The sequence below is a fragment of the Planococcus citri genome, chromosome 4, assembly GCF_950023065.1.
Source record: "Planococcus citri chromosome 4, ihPlaCitr1.1, whole genome shotgun sequence".
Classification (NCBI taxonomy): Eukaryota; Metazoa; Arthropoda; class Insecta; order Hemiptera; family Pseudococcidae; genus Planococcus; species Planococcus citri.
Genome location: NC_088680.1, coordinates 40,998,636 through 41,018,136, shown reverse-complemented (window position 1 = coordinate 41,018,136; position 19,501 = coordinate 40,998,636). Strand labels below are relative to the sequence as shown.

At 37.0% G+C, this 19,501-nt stretch overlaps 2 protein-coding genes across 3 annotated transcripts in view; one reads left to right on the top strand and one right to left on the bottom strand.

The window, feature by feature from the left end:
* Window positions 1-19,501, bottom strand: part of kcc (solute carrier family 12 member kcc) — a 650,839-nt gene that overhangs the window by 474,949 nt on the left and 156,389 nt on the right. Inside the window, exon 1 of one of the 2 annotated variants that reach the window (XM_065363361.1) lies at window positions 3,733-4,002. The exons of the other annotated variant lie outside the window; for it this stretch is intronic. Within the exon in view, the coding sequence (XP_065219433.1) occupies window positions 3,733-3,748 (16 nt within the window). The 5' untranslated portion in view covers window positions 3,749-4,002. Of the gene's footprint in view, window positions 1-3,732; window positions 4,003-19,501 lie in introns of those variants that run through there. 2 annotated transcript variants of the gene reach the window in all.
* LOC135844956 (protein scabrous-like) lies at window positions 1,216-11,719 on the top strand. The gene is made up of 8 exons (XM_065363368.1): window positions 1,216-2,011; window positions 5,706-6,117; window positions 6,249-6,326; window positions 6,475-6,918; window positions 7,322-7,474; window positions 7,648-7,807; window positions 9,249-9,482; window positions 9,562-11,719. The coding sequence occupies exons 1-8, from the start codon at window positions 1,782-1,784 to the stop codon at window positions 9,984-9,986; spliced, it is 2,136 nt and encodes a 711-aa protein (XP_065219440.1). The 5' UTR covers window positions 1,216-1,781; the 3' UTR covers window positions 9,987-11,719.

Sequence of the window (19,501 nt, the reverse complement as noted above, 5' to 3'; positions counted from 1 at the left end):
GTTGGTCAATGTTTTACACGTCAGTCAATCGTTTTCTTAAATGTTTTTAAACATTCCAATATTTTTTCGGAGGGAGTGCCAAAGCAAACTTTTTTCGACCCTTTTTTCAGCACCCCTCCTCATCAGGTTTTCCGATGAAGTTTACACTTCTTTATATTTTTTCAAAGGAAGTTTTGAAATGACCAACTTTCAACAGTTCCGACTTGATATTAAGAATTGTAGGTATGCAAATGTACGATCATGCATGGAAAAAATATGAAAAAGAAAACATTCAATTATTAGTAAGTAATTTTTTTTGTTTTCTTGTGTTTTTTTGAACTCTTTTTCAGTTTTTGATGCTTGAAAATTAGAACATTTCATGGCCAAGTGAAGCAAAGGGGCAAAATTTTTGAAAGAATTTTCAAACTTTTGAAAATTTACGATTTGAGAGGCTCCAAAATAATAATTTGCGACAGAAGAAGCTGCAACGCAAAATTATCCTTTTTTTTTGGATGGTTTTGAATGAAATTTTGCACTTTTTTGTACCCACAACTTCAGCGACTTTGGAGGCCTCTCGTAGACATCCTTACGTTCTTAAACGTTGAAAAAAATGCATTTTTGTTCTTCACAAATGAACAACAGGGAAAATATAGTAGAGGAATTTGTTTCGAGAGGTCTGAAAATTGTTTCATTTGAAAATTTTTGTATTTTTCCAACAGCTAACGACTGCTTTTACACAATAGATGGGAAAAACAACGAAATTTCTACAAAATTTCACAAAAAAAGAAAATAATTTGAAAATTTAAAGTCCGATTGGAAAAAAAATCAGTACCTACTTTTTTTTATAAAATTGTTGAAAAGCAGGACAACCGCAGGACTTTTAGGACTGTCAAGACACCCTGCCAGATCCGGCCAATGATGATGTGAGTGGGTTAATCATCTAGAGACTAGAAGACCCTATTTGGCCAAAATTTGAGCTTCTGAAGTTGATATGCTGGAGAGGATAGGTATGGAAATTCTTCTCCCTTTTCTGTGAGGAGCAGATTTCCCCAACATAAATAAAAAACTTCAAACGTTCACCATAAATCTAAAAATCAACTTGACCAGGTAGGCTACATATAAGTTGGGGGGGTGGGGTAGTTGCATTCCAATTGGAGACTATCGTGTCGAAGGGTACCCTTGGTAAATATTCGAGTAAAAGTACGTTGCGCGTTGCGTGGGCGTAGCGACCGGCGACGGAGGGCGGTGGTTCCTAGTTATGTTATTACGGAAGAAAACCGTTGATGATAATGCATACCTTTACCAACTACCTAGGTACAGTAGGAGCGAATAAGACTCGTATCTCGGACTACTTAGGACTAGGGGTGGTAGTCGGTAGCCGAACGCAAAAGCAGCTGTTATGATACGCGATTACGAGCATAGAACATGCATACTGGATACAGGATACTGGATTATAGTATAGCGGACTCGTATTCGGATTTCGACTTGGATTCAGATACACATGTTTCAGTCTCGCCATCAGTACGTTGTTGTAGATGCTCATAGGCATGACATGGTGAAGTGAAGTGAAGTGCAGTGCAGTGTATTATATAGTGCTGCGTTTACGATTAATTACTTTACGTAGGTATCACACCGTCGTGCAATCGTAAAACGACGATATTACGACCGAATCGGCAATTAATACTTGTGCGCTAATTCGCGTATACGTTTCGATTTCGTATAATTATGAGTGTTTGTGTACGCTGAACGTATAGCTATACACATATCGGATTAATTATTGTACTCGTCAATCAACCGCTGCGATGATGATCGCGATTCGGCGTGCATTTTTTTTATCGTGTTGCCTTTTATGGCTGGCGGTGGCGGCGGAGGCGACGAGTGAAACGAACGAATTGCAGCAACTCAAATCGCAAATAGACGCGTTGATCGTTCAAAGGCAAGATGATTTCAGTAAATTGGAAGCTGTGGCGCGTAATTTGCAAAATAAGGACGCTGAAATCGACCAATTACGAAACGAGATCAGAGACATAAAGTAAGCATGTGTAATTATTGTTATTTCTTACATACGAGTACATACATTCGAGTGAGGAAGCACTGTATCAAGTACTGGTAATTGATCGATTGATTGCTTCGGTTTCAAAAATTTTAATCAAACGAAACGATCACAATTACGATTGGAATTCTCACGAAATTCATACCCCCAGGCAAAGGTTTCAACGTCGCCTTGTCGTATATCGTCGTCGTATACTTTTATCGTCTATCGTCATTAATCATTATTTCTGTGTTTTTTGAAATAAAAAGGCATCAAAAATCAGTAGCTACATCTACTTACACTAATTGTAATTACACCGTTGGTACAGGTTTTTTAGTCAAGTCGTTTAACTATCAAGGAATAAAAATTCAAACGAGTGTGAAAATTCAATTTCAAAACGTGCAGAAACCGTCTGTTTAAAAAAAAAGATTCAGACCCCTCCCCCCCCCCTTCACCTCAATTTTAACCATCGTAACTCGCATTACTTTGATTTCTCGTCAAATAACGAGCTATAGAAATTCGTACGTATCGTAATATGTATATTGATGAGCATATAGAGTATCAGCGGATCAACCCATTCCTCCCAAAAAGCTGGAAAAGATTCACCTATCAACTCGTTAGTCTCTATCTACCCCAAACTTTTTTCCCCAAACTCTGCGTTCTGCGTTTTTAAAATTTATGGGAAGTCCAAGACTAGGTACTTCACCAGTGGTGAAGGGGGTGGGGTACAGGTTAAGTATATGTTTTAAATTTTCAAGTTTCAATTGTGTAGCTTTAGCCGTTGTCTGTTGTCTATGTATAGTTACGACTAGCAACTTCCGACGAGTAGGTAATGATTTACATTTTGCAGTCGCCTTCGCATCGTGATGCGGATACGCGCTCAACTAAACACCCAAGCGGCCGTACGTATAGTCGAGTTGAGCACCTGCCTTCCAAGTTTGAAGGTGGCTGGTGGAGCAATTGGTGTGCAATGTGCTGTTGCGAATTGAAATTTATAGCCAGGTAGCCTATACTAAACAAAGGTGCCGTTGATGCCCGCTATCAAACGAAACGCCTTAACTGATTTTTGAATAGATTTCCAGAATATTGTGGTATAAATGGTATAATTCATAGGGGGAAAGAATGGAATGAATTTTGAGTAAAGTAGGTAAGAAAGTAGGATCGAAAAAAAAGAATGGAATTCGGATAACTAGGTAGGAATCAAGTGGGTAGGATTAGGATAAGATGAAAAACAAGTAGGAATCTAGAATTATTCTATACAATTTATACCTATACAATTTCAACACTATAGCTAACAGGAATAATCACGATTCCATTATCCTATTTTTGAAAAACGAAAATAAAAAGCACTTCTAAACACACACACACAAAATATGAGTTTTAGTTGGACAAAAATCCGCATGCAAAGCATGTACCAAAGAGTTAATTTAGATTGAAAATACTCGTAATTAAAAATAAAGAAGATCGAAAATTGGATAATTAAGATTATGATAGATCATCTCAAAAAGTACGTAATAAAAAATAAAACATAAATATGACGTATTCAAATATACAGTACCAGTACCTAAGGGAAAAATTTCAAGTCAAGACAGACCCATACCGAAAAATGGATAAAATTCAAACTAGCATAAGTTTATATCACAAAATACATCGATTTCTCAATGTATAATTATAATTTAATCAAGCTAAATTACGTAAAAAAATTTGGGGAAACCCTTTACCTGAAGCATAAATCATAAAACGACAGTCTGATACCTATTTCGTAGCATTAGGATATGGTCGCCACATGACCAATACCTTTCCGGCATCTTCTTGCAGTATAATTACACCTTTATTTTCCAGGATCTCGAACTAACAATTAATAAAATTCAGTCTTTTGAATCAATCAAATCAAAATTCGCGAAAATTCACTTCAAAATCATTTCAATTCTCGAAATCATACATCAAGAAATTACAAGTAAAAAATATGCAAAAATTACGCAGGAAAAAATATGTACGTCTTTACACGGCAACGAAAAATACTACAGTCACAGAGACAGAGAGGTGAAATAAAATATTATCGATGCATCGGAGCTCAGATAATCTTATCTGTAAAACCACCATTTTATTCTCATTGATAGGGAAAGAAAGATATTTCACACAAGCTAAGGGATTCCCAACTATTCTACAATATAACGAATTTGATGGGAAAAAAGTGGAACTAAAACTGAAACTGAAGAACTGAAACGCAAAAGTTTTGCCATCACTGAGCATGAAGTAGGTATAGTTAAGTAGGAACAAGTTCACTAGATTATGATTTTCGATTTACCCAGGTCCACGGTCATCATGTGTAATTCTACAGTCTACATCTAAAAACCGAATGTATGGTACTACATACGTATGTACTATGTATGTACCACTCTGTAGATTTAGGTAGGTGCTAGGTAGAGGTACTGAATGATTTTTACGTTATCTCTCACGCTTCTAAAAATCAAACTCGACGTGGCTTCAGCTCACAAGTTGCACTTGGTTGCGCTGCACTGACGTTACGTATCGCCAAGGACGAAACCAAAGGGGGCAGGAGGGAAGCTAGCTCCATGGGCTTCTAGAAAGCTGGAAAAGTTGGCAAATTCATTTTTTTTATGGAAGTTGGCGAAGTTAATATTTTAACAACTTCTGGATAGCAAATAAAAACCAACTAGGTAGGTGAATTACCACAATAAATCATTAAAAGTTTATGAGAATTTTCAACTGTTTAGAACTGCTCAAGAATGCCAACTGACGACATGAGTGAAATTTTTCGATCAAAAAAAATGAAAAATTGACAACAAAAATGGACAAATGTTTTTGATTTTAACGCGTTACTTACGCGAAATTGTTCGAAAAAAATTGAGAAAACTTGACCAAAAATTGACAAATTTTATGCTGTTGGCAAAATAATGAAAAATTTTTGGTACAAATGTTTTGAAAAAAGTTTAAAAATTGATTGAACCAAAAAAATGTGTACGAATTTTGAAGTTTTAAAAATTCCAATGATGGAAAAATTGACTTCTCATTTTAAAAAATACATAATTATAATCTACTAAAGCTTTTGTCCTCAATTTAAATTTTAAAAGTTTGAAGCTAAAAAATATAGACTCTTCACATAAAAAATATCGTTTTTTCACTTGTTAATATACGTATTCAAAACTGTAACAATGGGTTCCTTTAAAATTTGATAATTTAGTACCATAATCATCTGATCTTCTTTTAAGATGATGAAAAGTGGAAATTGAGCGATTGAAGACCACCTAAACTGAAAAACATACAAAATTTTTTGTTTTTAAAACTTTGAGCTCGAGCCAGAAAAGATCAAACGTTTATCAAAAAATTTTCTTGCGTCTTATTCAGATCATTTGGGCCTCTATTTTTTGCTAAGGTCCATTAAAATTCGAAAAAAAAAATAAAAAAATGACCACACTGGTAACCTATCTGTACAGTGTACGTACGTACTTATGTAGCAAAGTTGGTAAGTGTGACGCGTTCCTCTGTTAGTGTGTAATGTTTATACCAATCTTGAGTCACTCGATATCCAAAGAAACACACTCCCCAGTTGATCATAAATATGATTTCTCAACGCTCATACATACTGAGGCCATATTTGGCCAACTTTTCAACCTATTCAAATAACGATAATGTTCTCTAACACGTGGTATGTATCTGGATTGTTTTACAGAATGGAGTTAGATTCGGTGAAAGCAAAAGCTCCATCGGAAGCCTGTTCAGAAGAAAACGTCGGAGGGACGGCAGCGACCGGGACCTCCAGCTCAAGCGGATGCGGCAATCAAAAGAAAAACGAGCGACTCACCTTCGAGTGGCTATCGAATTCGATTTCCGAAATTCGCGTCGAAATGGCCGAATTAGCGAAATCATTCAATTCAACGGTCGCTTTGCAGCAACGCCAGACCATCTCGACCGATATTTCGATACTACAAAACGACGTGGTCAGCCTGAGGCACGACGTAGAGCATTTGAAAACGGACGCCACCAAATACGACGCTAAATTGGCGACTTTAGCGCAAGACGTTGATACTTCCAAGCAGTCAACATCTAGCGTCGCTGCTAAACTGGTTAACTTGACGCAACAGGTGAGTGTACATACATACAGCTGATACAGCTAATGATCCAAGTTAACGCTTGCCTTTATTATAAAAACGGGAGGTTATTTTTGTTTTTCTCATTTTTTTTCCTGTTTTGTTTTTGGTTCAAATTTACATAGATTCGTACATTTTTGACGTATGATTGGTCCGAAGTGGTGAAACCGTTGAAAAAAAGCCAACGTTTGGCCATCTTCAAGGTGAGCGCGATATTAATTATACCTAATCGCATAATTTTATTGACCTACCAACCTACCCACCTAGCTTCCGATCCCACCTACCCACTTCCCTACTCGCAGTTAGACCAACCCAACCCATTTTAATCCGTTTTCTTTTACGTTTGCGCAGAAAATGGTCGTGATGAATGAAAATCCGTTAGAAATGCAAGTTTTCACGACAACGCGACACCGTCGCCGTCGTGATTACAGTCATAAAAGAAACGAAGTGCGCCGTCTACGTCGCCGTCGCCGGTACCAAGAAAACGACAACAACAACAGCGACAAAAACCACCCAGACAATGAAGATGACTATGCACCTCGAGAACAAGATGCTGGTGCCGTAGTACATCTGGAAAAACGCGTGAAAAAGTTGGAAAAATCACTACACGATGCAACGTTCCGTAATAAAGGGCAAGAAAAACTACATTCGTCCATGCTGGAGTTGTTGGAGTCGGTAGAAAACATCGAAGCGAAATTTGACAACGTCACACCCGTCTTGAGAAAAGAAATATCCAAACTGGAATTTTCTCTGGCTCAGATTATCGCCAACCTTTCGCTGACTCGACAACATCAGGTAGGATATCTACTCGTAATACCCATTAACTTTTTTCGGGGAGAGGGCAGTCTGAACTCAGCTGGTGGTCACTAGTTCATTTCGTAGTGTTGTGAACATGCACTGAAGTACCCTCTACCCTACCCTATGCTAGGCAATTTCAATCTTTTGGATGTTCTCCAAGTTTCCATGATGGGCAAACATTGGAATCGAAAAAAAAAGTTAATCTGAAATTAGCAACAAATAAAACTAAATCTTGAAGAAAAAAAATCATTTGATTTCGTAAAAAAAAATTCAAGTTGAATTTCAAAACAAAATATTGTAAATGGCTCATAAAATCGTGAGACTCATTCATTTTTTTTCTACCAATTTAATTACTCGTAGTTAGCCCAATCGAGTACAAATAGATTTATTATTATTTCAGGAAAATGACAAGACATTCTTATCAACGGTGGCTGAGAATTTGTCCAAAGCGCAATCCAAACTCCTCGATTTTGAATCACACCTCAATATTAACGATAAAAAACTGGATCAAGCAGTGGCATCTTTCAATTCGTGCACTAATTTTATGCTGCAGGTAAGAAAACTCGCTCCTTCTCTATTGTAGGTACTTTGCATGCATACATTAATGATATAGCAAGATAAGGTACTCTATCAGATCATTAACTGGAGTTTGTTTCGTTTGTTTTTCTCGCATTTTTTTCGTCCCGTGGTCAATCATCACTCAAAACGAAAATTACTACCATGTAGAATGTGACGATGGCTCAACAATCTTCCAGTTACCCGTACGTGTTGGACAATGTTGCAGCTAATGGCAGCGTAGGCGTATCATCATCCTCCTTGTCACCGTTGTTCCAGCTGTTCTCAATAAAAAATCAATATGCCGATTTCCTTCGACAACTACCGAAAGGTAATTTGTGCATTTTTGAAAATATCCCGTTTCCAAATTAGAGTTGTTCTACATTAGGGTGGTCCTCATTTTCGAAGTTGGTTTTTTCTCCCTCTCAACCCCTCAAGTGGTGACCTCTAGTGAGAAAATAATTCCTTATTTTTTATTATTCCATTTTCAAAAAACTCGAGCTGCGGCGGGCCCATCTATTTTCAAAAATTTAATAAAACACAAATTCACTGAAAAGTTTTAAAATTTCAAATTATGTTATCTTAAAAAATCTCTTTTGAGTAAAATAAAATCTCATGAAGATGTCAGCCCCCTCCATTGAAAACCAAGCTGACCTCCTAAAATAGCTGAAATTCAATGTAAAATAAAAATTTCAGCTATTCTAGGGGACCGACTTGGTTGTCTAGGGAAGGAGTTAATATTCTCATGAAAGTTCACTTTACTCAAAAGAGACTTTTCAAGTGTAAGAACTTGAAATTGTCGAATTTCAAAAATTTTGTTTTGAAGTTGAATTTTTTCAAATTTTTGAAAATTGAGAGGCCCATTGTAGCCCGCGTTTTTTAAAAATGGAAAAAAATAGGGAATCATTTTTTTATTAGAGGTCACCACTTGGAGAGCTGGGAGCAGAAGAAATCGCGATTTATTTTTTTGTCATGTATTTAAGGACCACCATATGTCTACATACACAACCCCCTTTTCTGCGCTTTCGGGAAAGGGGGAGGGGTATAGGTTGGAATACGAGCGAAATTTACTTCTTTCAATGTAAAAAGTAATAATCAGTCATTAAATGCCGAGATTTTGGAGAAGCAAGTCATGTAGCAAAGCAAGTCATCAGCTATTCGCTGATTGCAAGAGAGTTTTTGCATTATCTTTCTGCTTATGAACTGCTTTGATGGTTCATGCTTTTAAAATGCTTACCTCCCTTGGCTGTACAGAGAGCTGAGCTCAAAGTAGGCTCACTTTTGTAGATAAAATGCGATTTTCTGTCATTTTTGTGTATAGTATTACATCTCTGCAGTATCTCGGTCAACCTTTCCCCTCCAAAAAATTTAATTTGAATTTCTGTATCTCCTTGACTCATTGATTTGAAAATTTGATTCCATTTTGAGTCCTCTACGATGGAGGGGGGGGGGGGGGAGTATTAAAATTACAATTTTGGCGGAAAAATTTTACATGAGTGTAATGATGGGGTTTTTCATTTTTTCGTCAAAATTCAATCCAAGTTATCGCATTTGATGATTTCAAGTTCCACCGTAAGGGCACTTGGGGAGCTGAACTTTTTGTTGGGATGATTTCAACTTAAAATCTCCAACATACTTCAATTTCGGCAAAATCGAAGACTATGAATTTTTTCCGATCCACTTTAATACTTATACTACGAGTATATTATTATGGACATTACAAAATTAGACCTATGCTTACTCAATATATGCATTTCTGTCAACTACCACAGATTGCAGTCACGTTAATGGAGGATCCGGCTTATATATGATATCGGTTGACGATGGTTCGCCAATTTTGGTGTACTGCGAGAAACGCACAGTTAAAGCAGATAGCACCGCAATTGCCACTGCTCAGACCTCGAGTTCGTCCAAGGCTTACATCGTAATTCAACGAAGAACGACTGGCGAAATAAATTTCAATAGAAATTGGCAAGAATACGCGCATGGTTTCGGTAATTTACGAGGTAAGTTCCATCCGCTCATAGGTTACTGATTAGCGTTGGCACGTGGCTTTACATAGTAACATGTGTATGGTTGTTTTAGGTGAATTTTGGTTGGGAAACGAGATAATTCACAGACTGACCTCAGCTAACGATACGGGGCTCAGGATCGAATTTGAGGATGCAAAAGGAGAACAATGGTTCGCCGAGTACGATACGTTTAGCGTGGCTTCGCGCCACCAAGATTACAAGTTACACGTGCAAGGATTCTCCGGTACCGCCACTAACGCTTTTCAACATCATGATGGTATGTCATTCAGCACCGCAGATTCGGATCACGACACCAGCAATAACACTAATTGTGCCGCTGATTATGAAAGTGGTTGGTGGTATTCACGTTGCCATCGAGCCAACTTAAACGCCAAATACAATTTAGGTTTGACTTGGTTCGACTCTCTTAATAACCAATGGATCGCAATTACTTCCACGAAAATGATGCTAATTAAACGTACAAGTACTAGTACATAAATCGACGGTCAACACAGAGACCACTTCAGCGCCATAAAATCCAGCTTACTTGGGTAATTACTACCTATGTGTAACGGGGTGGTATACTACATTTATATACCCTGGCTCAAGTATTACAAATTCCTCAAGTTCGTGAAACTTCGGTCTGCGGCCAACAGATAGGTACCAGAATCAGTGCGTTTCTTTACGTACCAGGGAATTGGGGGAGGGACAGCCCATGGGCTCAAAATGAAGTTTTCAAGAAGTTGTTTGATTTTATACTGTTATAGAGTGCCATGACAAAAAAAAACACATTTTTGAGTTTTTGAGGATGAGCCACCTGGAGAAAAAATTTGAAAAAACGGAAGAAAACAAATTTCGTGTGCTTGAAATAGGTTCGGAAATATGGCGGTTTCAATTTTTTTTTGTTAATATCTTACCTCTGGGTGCCAAAAAATTTTGAAAAAATTCACATGACCAGACTCGTGTTATTTTTATATATTTCGGATTAATTCACAATGTTTTGTTCAAAACTCGTTGAAGTATGAGGGGTGGGGGAAAATTATTCGTATCCAACATTTTTTTCAAGATATCAAGATACCGAACAATGTTTCGTCAAAATTTCAAACATTCGAGGACATGGGGCATTTTACCCTTTTGGTACTGAAAATTGTTCTAGTTTCAGTATTTTTGTCAACCAATTTGTTTCCAGCAGTTTTGACCCTGAACCTGAAAGATTCTGATTAATGATTTAGATCAGGGACCAGAGATCAGGGATCGTGTGATTGTTGCTTATATCTACTTACAATAATATACGTATGTACTTAATCTTGTAAAAATATGATGTACATACATGTACATAATATACTTACTACAGTGGGTTCTACATAGAATCAGAATGGGATAAAGAATAAACTATGCTTTTCAAGTTGAAGCACATCGTCCAATTTCTGCTAAATTTGATAAAAATCGCATGAAAAAGTGTTGAAAACAGAAAACACAGCATAAGAGATTTAGAATCGGTGAAAATGACGAAAAGTATAGAACGAAATTTCTATAAAATTTGATGAAAATTACTAAAAAAAAAAAAAAAAAAAAAAAAAAAACTGTTACAAACGTGTTAAAAGTACATAAAGAACAAGAAAAACGTTAAAATAATTTTTTAAAAACATCAAAAAATTGAGGAAATTTTAGGGAAAAAAGGAATAATTGACTGATATGTGTGATAAATTTCAGAAATTTTAATATTATGTAGGCCTATACTTACATGCATAATTTTACAACTCGATTCTATATTATGTGGAACCTACTAAACCTAATTTTAGTTTTCATCTCCTACTATTTGTATTTACCACTATTGTATGGCTGTGACTTTGTATGTACTTAACATGGCACTGCTTGTGTTCACATTTATTTGTTTAATTGTAAGTTGCATGGCAAAAAAATGAAAGACTCGTGTTCAAGTGTGAATAGAGAGTTTCACATTTGAATGCATAATTCCTACATTCTTCACCAAGTATGCAAATATGTGGTACAATCCCATACCTACGTTATCATTAAGTATGTACCTAGTTCTGTAAGTTTGAGATTTCTGGTAGCCTAAGTAGCCTAAGAGATCAATTCATTTCTAAGTATAGGTAACCAATACCATAAGTACTCAAGTTTTTGTTTAGAATAATTATAATAAGTTAAGCTCGCTGTGTTATGTATTTTTAATAATATAATGAAAGTTTTGAATAAACGTTTTCCACAGACGCTGCCTACTTCTTCCATGGTATTCGTTCATGCACTTGTTATAATTTTCTACTTCAACTTTCAGGAAAAAAATTCATTGATTGTTTATTAAATAATTCACTTTCACGCCTCAATAAAATTTTTTGTATCTTAATTCGTGAAAAAATTACATTAAAAATGAAAAAAAAAATTAACCTGCACAAAAAATTTCACCCATTGAGTTCGCATAAAAAAGAATGTTACTACGACAGAGCCGAAGAAAAATTCCACCCACCGAGCCGGGGGTTGGTAAGAATTTTCCCACGACAACGCCGTGGAAAAAACCAAGCCACGCGCTAAAGTACGATCCGGGAAATAATTTTGTTTTTAACTCGCCTGCAGGTGGAAAGGGAAATGTTCTTCAGAGAAACAGTACACAGTGCAATGGTAGTTGCATACCCACCAACACATCAGGCGCAATTTCATCTCAACCGGTATCACTGGCACTTCGCGACGTTCCCTCGAATGTCTCATATTCCACTTCAAAACAGTTGACTCACACTTGATTGTCGAGCGCTTAGTAACGTCGCAAAGCAAATCTCTATTTGGGAGGATGACGAGGGGGGAGTAATGCAGTTGAATTAAAACGACCGAAATATTAAAATAAGTACGACGACTAAAATTTCAAATTTTGACTAATGAAATTTCAGATTTCGTCGACTTGAATTCCTATATTGAAAATTTATTAAGCATTATAGGAGGAAACCAATGAAAAATAATGAACTGATTTTCGTCTTTTGATGGAAAGGCAAGTAGATTTGTGTAAACTTCAACTTTAGTCCCAATCTCAATAATTCATCGCAAATTTGAGACAATTCGAGCTCATTTTTTTAGAGGATGAAGGATCGTACAACTAAACGAACCTTAAATAATAGTGTTTTTTACTCGTAGAAACCAGGATTATGGCACCACATGGGACCTTTCAAACATTTCTCCACAAATTTGAATTTAGCACCAACTCCTTTGGAGCCCTTGGGGTTGGACAACAAACCAAATATGTGAACATCAAAATCGTGATTTTCACCACAAAGTACCTTGATTTCGATACCATGCTCGACTTACATCCCATTTCCGTCAAATTCCAGTAAAGTACCACCCCCTCCCCTTCCATCGGGGTCTAGACGCAAAAATTGACCCAAAATTTGAATTCTGCGGTGAAAGATAATTTAGATAGAATACTCGTATACTTTCAAACGATCTATGAAGCTGGATGCATTGTTTAAGCGTAAAAAAGAGACAATGTTGATTTTGAAACACCTAGGGGGGTCAAAAAAAGTTGTCGTGAAGGATCGACGGAGGGGGGAGGGTCATCTGACTATCTACTTACATGTCAGCAGCTGATACGTACCTAAAATGATGATGTATTGGTGTACAAGTGCCTACCTCAAGTACATAGATAGGTACCTACTCGTAGTATACTTGGGTAAGAAAGCAAATCATCGCATCGTCGTGAAAATTGCAGACGTTACTCGTAGTCGTAGTTGTAATTTTACTCGCTCCTAGTTCGTTCTGCTTTATCAAACAATAACAATTTCACGACCCAAAAAACTAATGGATTCTCGTCGCAGTAAATGATGGCCGTGTTTGAGAGGCTGCGACGGCTGTTGCTGTTGCTGATGATGCTGTTATTCCTCGTGAAATATCGGACATGGACGCGTGCACTTGACTTTCTTTTAATATAGGTAAAGGTACTGGTATATATCAATACCATTACCATTGCGTCGCGTTTTACAATACAATTGCAGTGGAGGCGGCGGCGGTGGCAGTAGTAGTAGTAGAAGTAGATAGTTTGTCGCATCGCCTTCGAGACCACCGAGCGATTGTCTTCAAAAACCATACATTGACGCATATGCTTATGCTTATGTAGTATGTCTATGTACGTCTACCAGGGTGGATCGAAATAAAAACCATAATTTATCTTGGATTTTGATATGACTATGGCGAGGAAGTTACTTTGAGTGGGAGACTACCAAAAAAAAAAATTTTTCGAGCCTCCTAGCAATTCAGCAAGCTGAGCCAAGGGGTTCCCAAAGTGGAGTAATTTTTTTTAAAAAATTGTGACTGCTGCGAGGAGGGTCCAAAATTAAAATCAAAACGGAATATAATGACATGCTAGCGCTTATACGTATTTTCTAGTTGCTTTGCTCTTGCTCCTGCGAGACGTTAGGTTGAATGACACCGACACCACACCACACAAGTACACGTGTATTAACGCTAACACTCGTATTTTTAGTGTCATTGTCAGTGTCAGTGTCTCAGTGTCAATAATCATCCGTTTGAAATTAGAGAAATTGTTTCTTTTTCTCTCACAAGCACTCGCCACAGCTTTGTTTAGCTTGACGTCGCGTAGCTTAGCGTACCGTAGCGTGACACAACGTTGCATGTACCTCTACCTACATCGCTCTAGATAAAAACTAAGATACGCTTACCTATTTAGTAATAGTTCGAGTATTTACATTTACTGTTTACTTTTTGCTTTGACTGACGGTAGGTAGCCTTACATAATAGGTCGTAGGCTTTGATTATAGATATACCTATTACCTACATTAATCATAAGTCGTAGGTTTTCGAGCGTGCGTATCATATGTACATTACAAACATTATGATGCATCTCACTTGTTGACATTTGCGTGCTGAGATCTCGCTCATACCGTAGCGGCAATCATCAAAGTTCTTCAATGATTACAACAGTCGAATGCCCAAGCCAGAGGCATGACGAAGTCATGTGTTGAGAAGGGGGCGAGGGTATGAGACTGAAATTTCATAACTTTCTTCGACAGATTTTATCAACTTTTTACTTCAGACTCCCCTCCTCCTCCTTCTATTTTTCCAGCCAATTGGTCAGATGTGGCTCGAACAAATTTTGAAAAGGGAGTTGGAAACAAAAATATTGAATAGGCTAGTTTTGAATTTTCAAAGATTAGAATTTTTTTATAATGCACAAAAAATTTGAATTTTTCTATTAATTTGGTCGTGTTTCCAAAATTTCTCAAATTATTTTTTTAATTTTTGAAAATTTTTGAAAAATTGCGCAGAGTGAGGATGAACATTGAACATCTGCCCGAGCGAAACGAGGACAAAAATTAAGAAAAATTGATTATTCGAAGCGCAGAATAACTTTATTACGGATGCAAAAAGTTGATTTCCGTGACTTCAGCATTTTCAGGAAATTGTTATGAGATCAAAAATAGGAATAAAGGCCCAAAATTTTCAGTTTACAGAAAATGCGAGGACAAAAGCTCTCAAAAATTCGCAATTCTCAATTTTTTTCAGAACAAAATCTTCGGTTTTCAAAAAAAAAAAAAAAAACAATTTTGGAAAAATTAGAAATTGTTTGCTTGATGAAAAAATTATGCTATTTTTTGTATTTTAGCAAAAATTGGGATTTTCTAGCAGTTTTGACAGGAATGAAGAGAAGTTCTTTCGGAAACTTTCAAGTCCCTAAAACAACATTATTTTTGATGTGAGAAGTCAATTTTTCTACACTTGGAAATTTATAATACTCAGGAAGTAAAAATCCATATGGTTTTCGGTAATTCTCTGATTTTTCCAACTTACACAAATTTTTCTCACCAATTCCCAACTTTCCCAACTTTTTCTAATTCACCCAATTTATGCCAAAAATTTCCAATTTTTTGCTAATATTTTTCTCTTTGGAGGGTGGTGAGACCCTCCTCCCCCTCACAACCCCACGTTCAGCACTCCTCTGGTATTCACTAGTACTTTTTCGTCTTCTTTTATAATATTGTAGATACCTACCTACTTATGTATTGAACGATAAACTCAGCCTGAAAACGTCTTAAATGAATAGGGCTCACTTGCAAATAAGATGATAGGTACCTATTTAAATTTACGACATACACACACATACATCCTAGCCCCATCAATGTTACACACTACACAGAAAACTCTTTTGGGCGTGGGAAACATGTCGCCTTTTCGCCTGCCAGTCTATCTATGGCATGTACGCTGCATCATGCACGGCTGAATACCTATCTACGTAGTCTCTAAGTAAATAATGTACTGTAACGTCGTCGCCATCGCCATCGCCATCACCATCGCCACAAAACAAAGAAATAAAGAAAGAAAGAATAAAAGAAAGAGATTATCAAACTCGAAAGAAAGTGAAAATTATTGGGAGTGAAAGCACGTGATACGACACAATCGCGAGCGTTAGCGTTCGCATTTACGTTTATTTACAGAAGCTGTTCGAGTGTGGATTCGATCGAGTGTAGATACAGGTAGAGGTAGAGGTGGCGGTAGAGGTAGAAATACGATGCAACCGACTCGTACCAATAATACCCATAGCCTTTGATTATAGATATACTTCGTATAATAGCCATAGCCATGGCCATGGTCATACAGGCGATGACGATAGAAAGAGAAATTACGCAGGTTACTCGTTCTTTATTTCGTGTCGAGTTTTAAGAGATCACGTTCTTGATTGGTGGCTGGCGCTGGATGCGACGACGACGCTGCGACCGCACAGCATCAGCATCGGCATCGATATAAAGCGAGTAGCGACAAAATCGAGATTTTACAGGTTTTATACTCGACTCCTCTCGTTCATTCACTTCACAGCTGTTCACTTTATGTACTCGTAGCTGTTACAGAGTATGTAGATTCGCATTTACATTCGCATTTCGCATATTTCGCTGCGAGTGATGACAGTACAGCCCAATTGTCGAGAGCCGAGATTCTCGATCGTGTCTCCAGAATGGCTTTCCAAACTTACTGGTGCACAAACAAAGCAAAAAAAATTGCCACACTTGAGCCTGAGGGTCCGTTTTTAATTATGTACACTCCACAGTATGTATAATATTTCCTACAACATACCATGTACTTAGCTCATTCACATGCCTAGCCCTACACATACACTCGGACATGCAACTAGAGACTAGAGTGGTCACTCGTGAGGTACCTAGTACCTACCAATACAATGCTACAAACGCGTAATAAATAAGTCGTCGCGAATAATTTTTTCCAACAAAATTAACGTACTTTAGTAATAATAATAGTAGCAGTCGTAGTTGATGGTACTAGGTTGTCGTCTTCGTCGCCGTTGTTTTTTCCAAGCCATTTCCGTTTCCGGCGTTTCCCGTAAGTGTGTGTGTAGGTCTGTCTAACGAATACTCAGGTAAATAAAATAAAGTACCTACGTTACGTGAAACTGAAATATCATCAAACGCGGAGAATGGAGAAAGAACGGTTTCGGATTGATGGAGTGAAATTCGCGCAGTTGAAGCGGCGAAAATTTGAATGAAATTTTCACAGTGAAATTAAGCTCGCTATTGTTTCACAGCATAACGCTTTTTGTACTGAACGTTGTACAATGTACGACTACTGTATCTGCCCGCTACCCGCTGTCCGCGTACGCAGTCGCTGCCTAGACCTACATTACATTGTCTAGTACATTTGCTTTAGCAAAAAATTTATGAGGACGCAATCCATAATATGATTCACGTATTTATGTAAAGTGGGATGTTATTAATTGACAACTTGAGGGGGGGAGGCGAGATTATTTCACATGTCCGTCTACATATTAGTGAAATATTTCAAAAATGCAATAAAATATTCATTTTTCATGATTCCTGCTTTTGTTCAAAACGGCGGCGAAATTTTTTCAACATGTTTCACTCTGAAAATTATAGCACGAAAAATGGCATTTCTCGTCAATTCGTTGACAAACTGGGGGGGAGGGGTGTCACATGTTTGTCTACACATTCGTAAAATATCTCAAAAATGCAGAAGTTTTCATTTTTTCAGGTTTCCAATGGTATTTTTGCAATAAGTGTAAAACTTGTAATTCTTTTTTTTCTAGAAAACGAAAAAAAAATGCCAGTCCAATTTTTTGATACCTATGATATTTTACATAAAAAAGACCAAAACTGAGAATTACTTCAAAATTTTTACTCGTCGAGATCATGGTTATATGTATTTGAATTATAAGTTTTTAAATCGATTTTTTTAGGTTTTTTAAAGTGGGAACACTGATTTTGACATCATTCGTCAATTACTCTTTCAAATAAGCAATACTATTTGAAAAAAACGTGCAAAATTCTACCACGTACAACCGGAGCAATTTGTAACTGAAATTTTCAATTTTTGACCATTTAGAAGAACTTTAAAGTCCTACAGCTCCGCCAGAAAAAAATTGAAAAAATGTCCGGTTTACGTCATTCGTCATCGTTCGATGACTTCTACACATGATCCGATTTTTTAAAAAAAATCGACGACTCTTCGTGCAAAAATCCGCCGATTTGGCAGGAATGACCCAGAGAGTGTATTCCTGGATAAGATTGGTGAAATGCCGCTGTCCTTGGATTTTTGAAACTTCGATTGAACATTGTTGAGTACCTCTAGAAAAATTGATTGAACCTAAAAAGTTATACCTTACCCCACCTCCCTCGCCCACAATGACAAAAAAACTGTTTTTCAAAGAAAAAATCATATCTTGACGAAATTTGAATGAAAAACGTTGATTTCACCCAAAATAAATATAAAAGAGACACGAGTCTGGCCACGTCAATTTTTTCAAAATTTTTTGGTTCTCCAGGGGGAGATATTCACCAAATAAAATTTGAAACCGCCATATCTTCAAACTTATTTGTAATTCCCGCACACAAAATTTTTTCTCTCAAAAATACGTTTCAATAAATATGTACCTACCTTATATTTTTGAATTTTTTTTTCAAATTTTTCATTCAAGTGGGTAATTTTTCAAACCTGAAAAAATTCTCAAAAATGTGTTTTTTGGGTCATGGAATCTCCAAAAAAGTGCTACTTCCGGTTAAGTAATTCTGAAATTTTGCATGCAGCCTCTAAAAACAGCAGAAAACGAAACAACTACTCGAAAACCTCATTTGGAGCCCATGGGCACTGAGCAAGGACACCCCCTCCCCAATTTTTAGGCAAAAAATTGGCAATATGGGTATCCTTATCATACGAATTGAACCCCCTGAACACGAATATGAAATTAGATTTACAGTTGGATAGCACTACGGACCACATTTGGGGAGGAGGTTTCCCTAAAATGTGAAAAATGCTTCAATATAGCGCTATTCATCACCCCTTCCTCCCCCCGGTACTTTCATCAATCAAGGTTAGTACCATCATCCCTTTCCCTCTCCTCCTCTCCACTCCTTTCTTCATGGAAAAACTCCTATCACAAGATACAAGAATACTTGGTGGTCTCAGAAAAGTATCACGACGAACTACTATATTTTTTTTGAAATTCGTGTTTTTAGAAAGTTTTTTATAGGATAGTGATGAAGATGAGGATGAATAGGGTGTCTACCAAAATTTGATATTCAAAAATCGCGACTTTTCGCGGCCTTTTTTCAGTACCCCTTCCCACTCATTTTTCAACGAAAAAAAAACCTAGGTTTCCAATGAAGTTCGCACTGTTTTGGAGGGGAGGGGGAATTTTTTGGACAACTTTAACAGGTTTCCATGTGACATAGAAAAGCAAAAAATTTGAGCGAATCCAGGGTAAACTGTCCTCTTTGCCCCCTTCTCGACGGTCCTGATCCTCCAGCAATCTAACAATAATATTCAGAAAATTATAAAAAAAACACAAAAATGGCTCGAACAAAGGGAGAGCAAAAGCACTCGAGAGACGAAAATTTACAATTCCTCAGACGTGAAAAAACATCATTTGTGATGTGAGAAGTCAATTTTTCTACCTTCAAGACTCAACCTTTGGGCAAAAAAAAGAAAAAAATATGCCCGAGCGAAAGCTTTCGACATTTTGAATTTATATG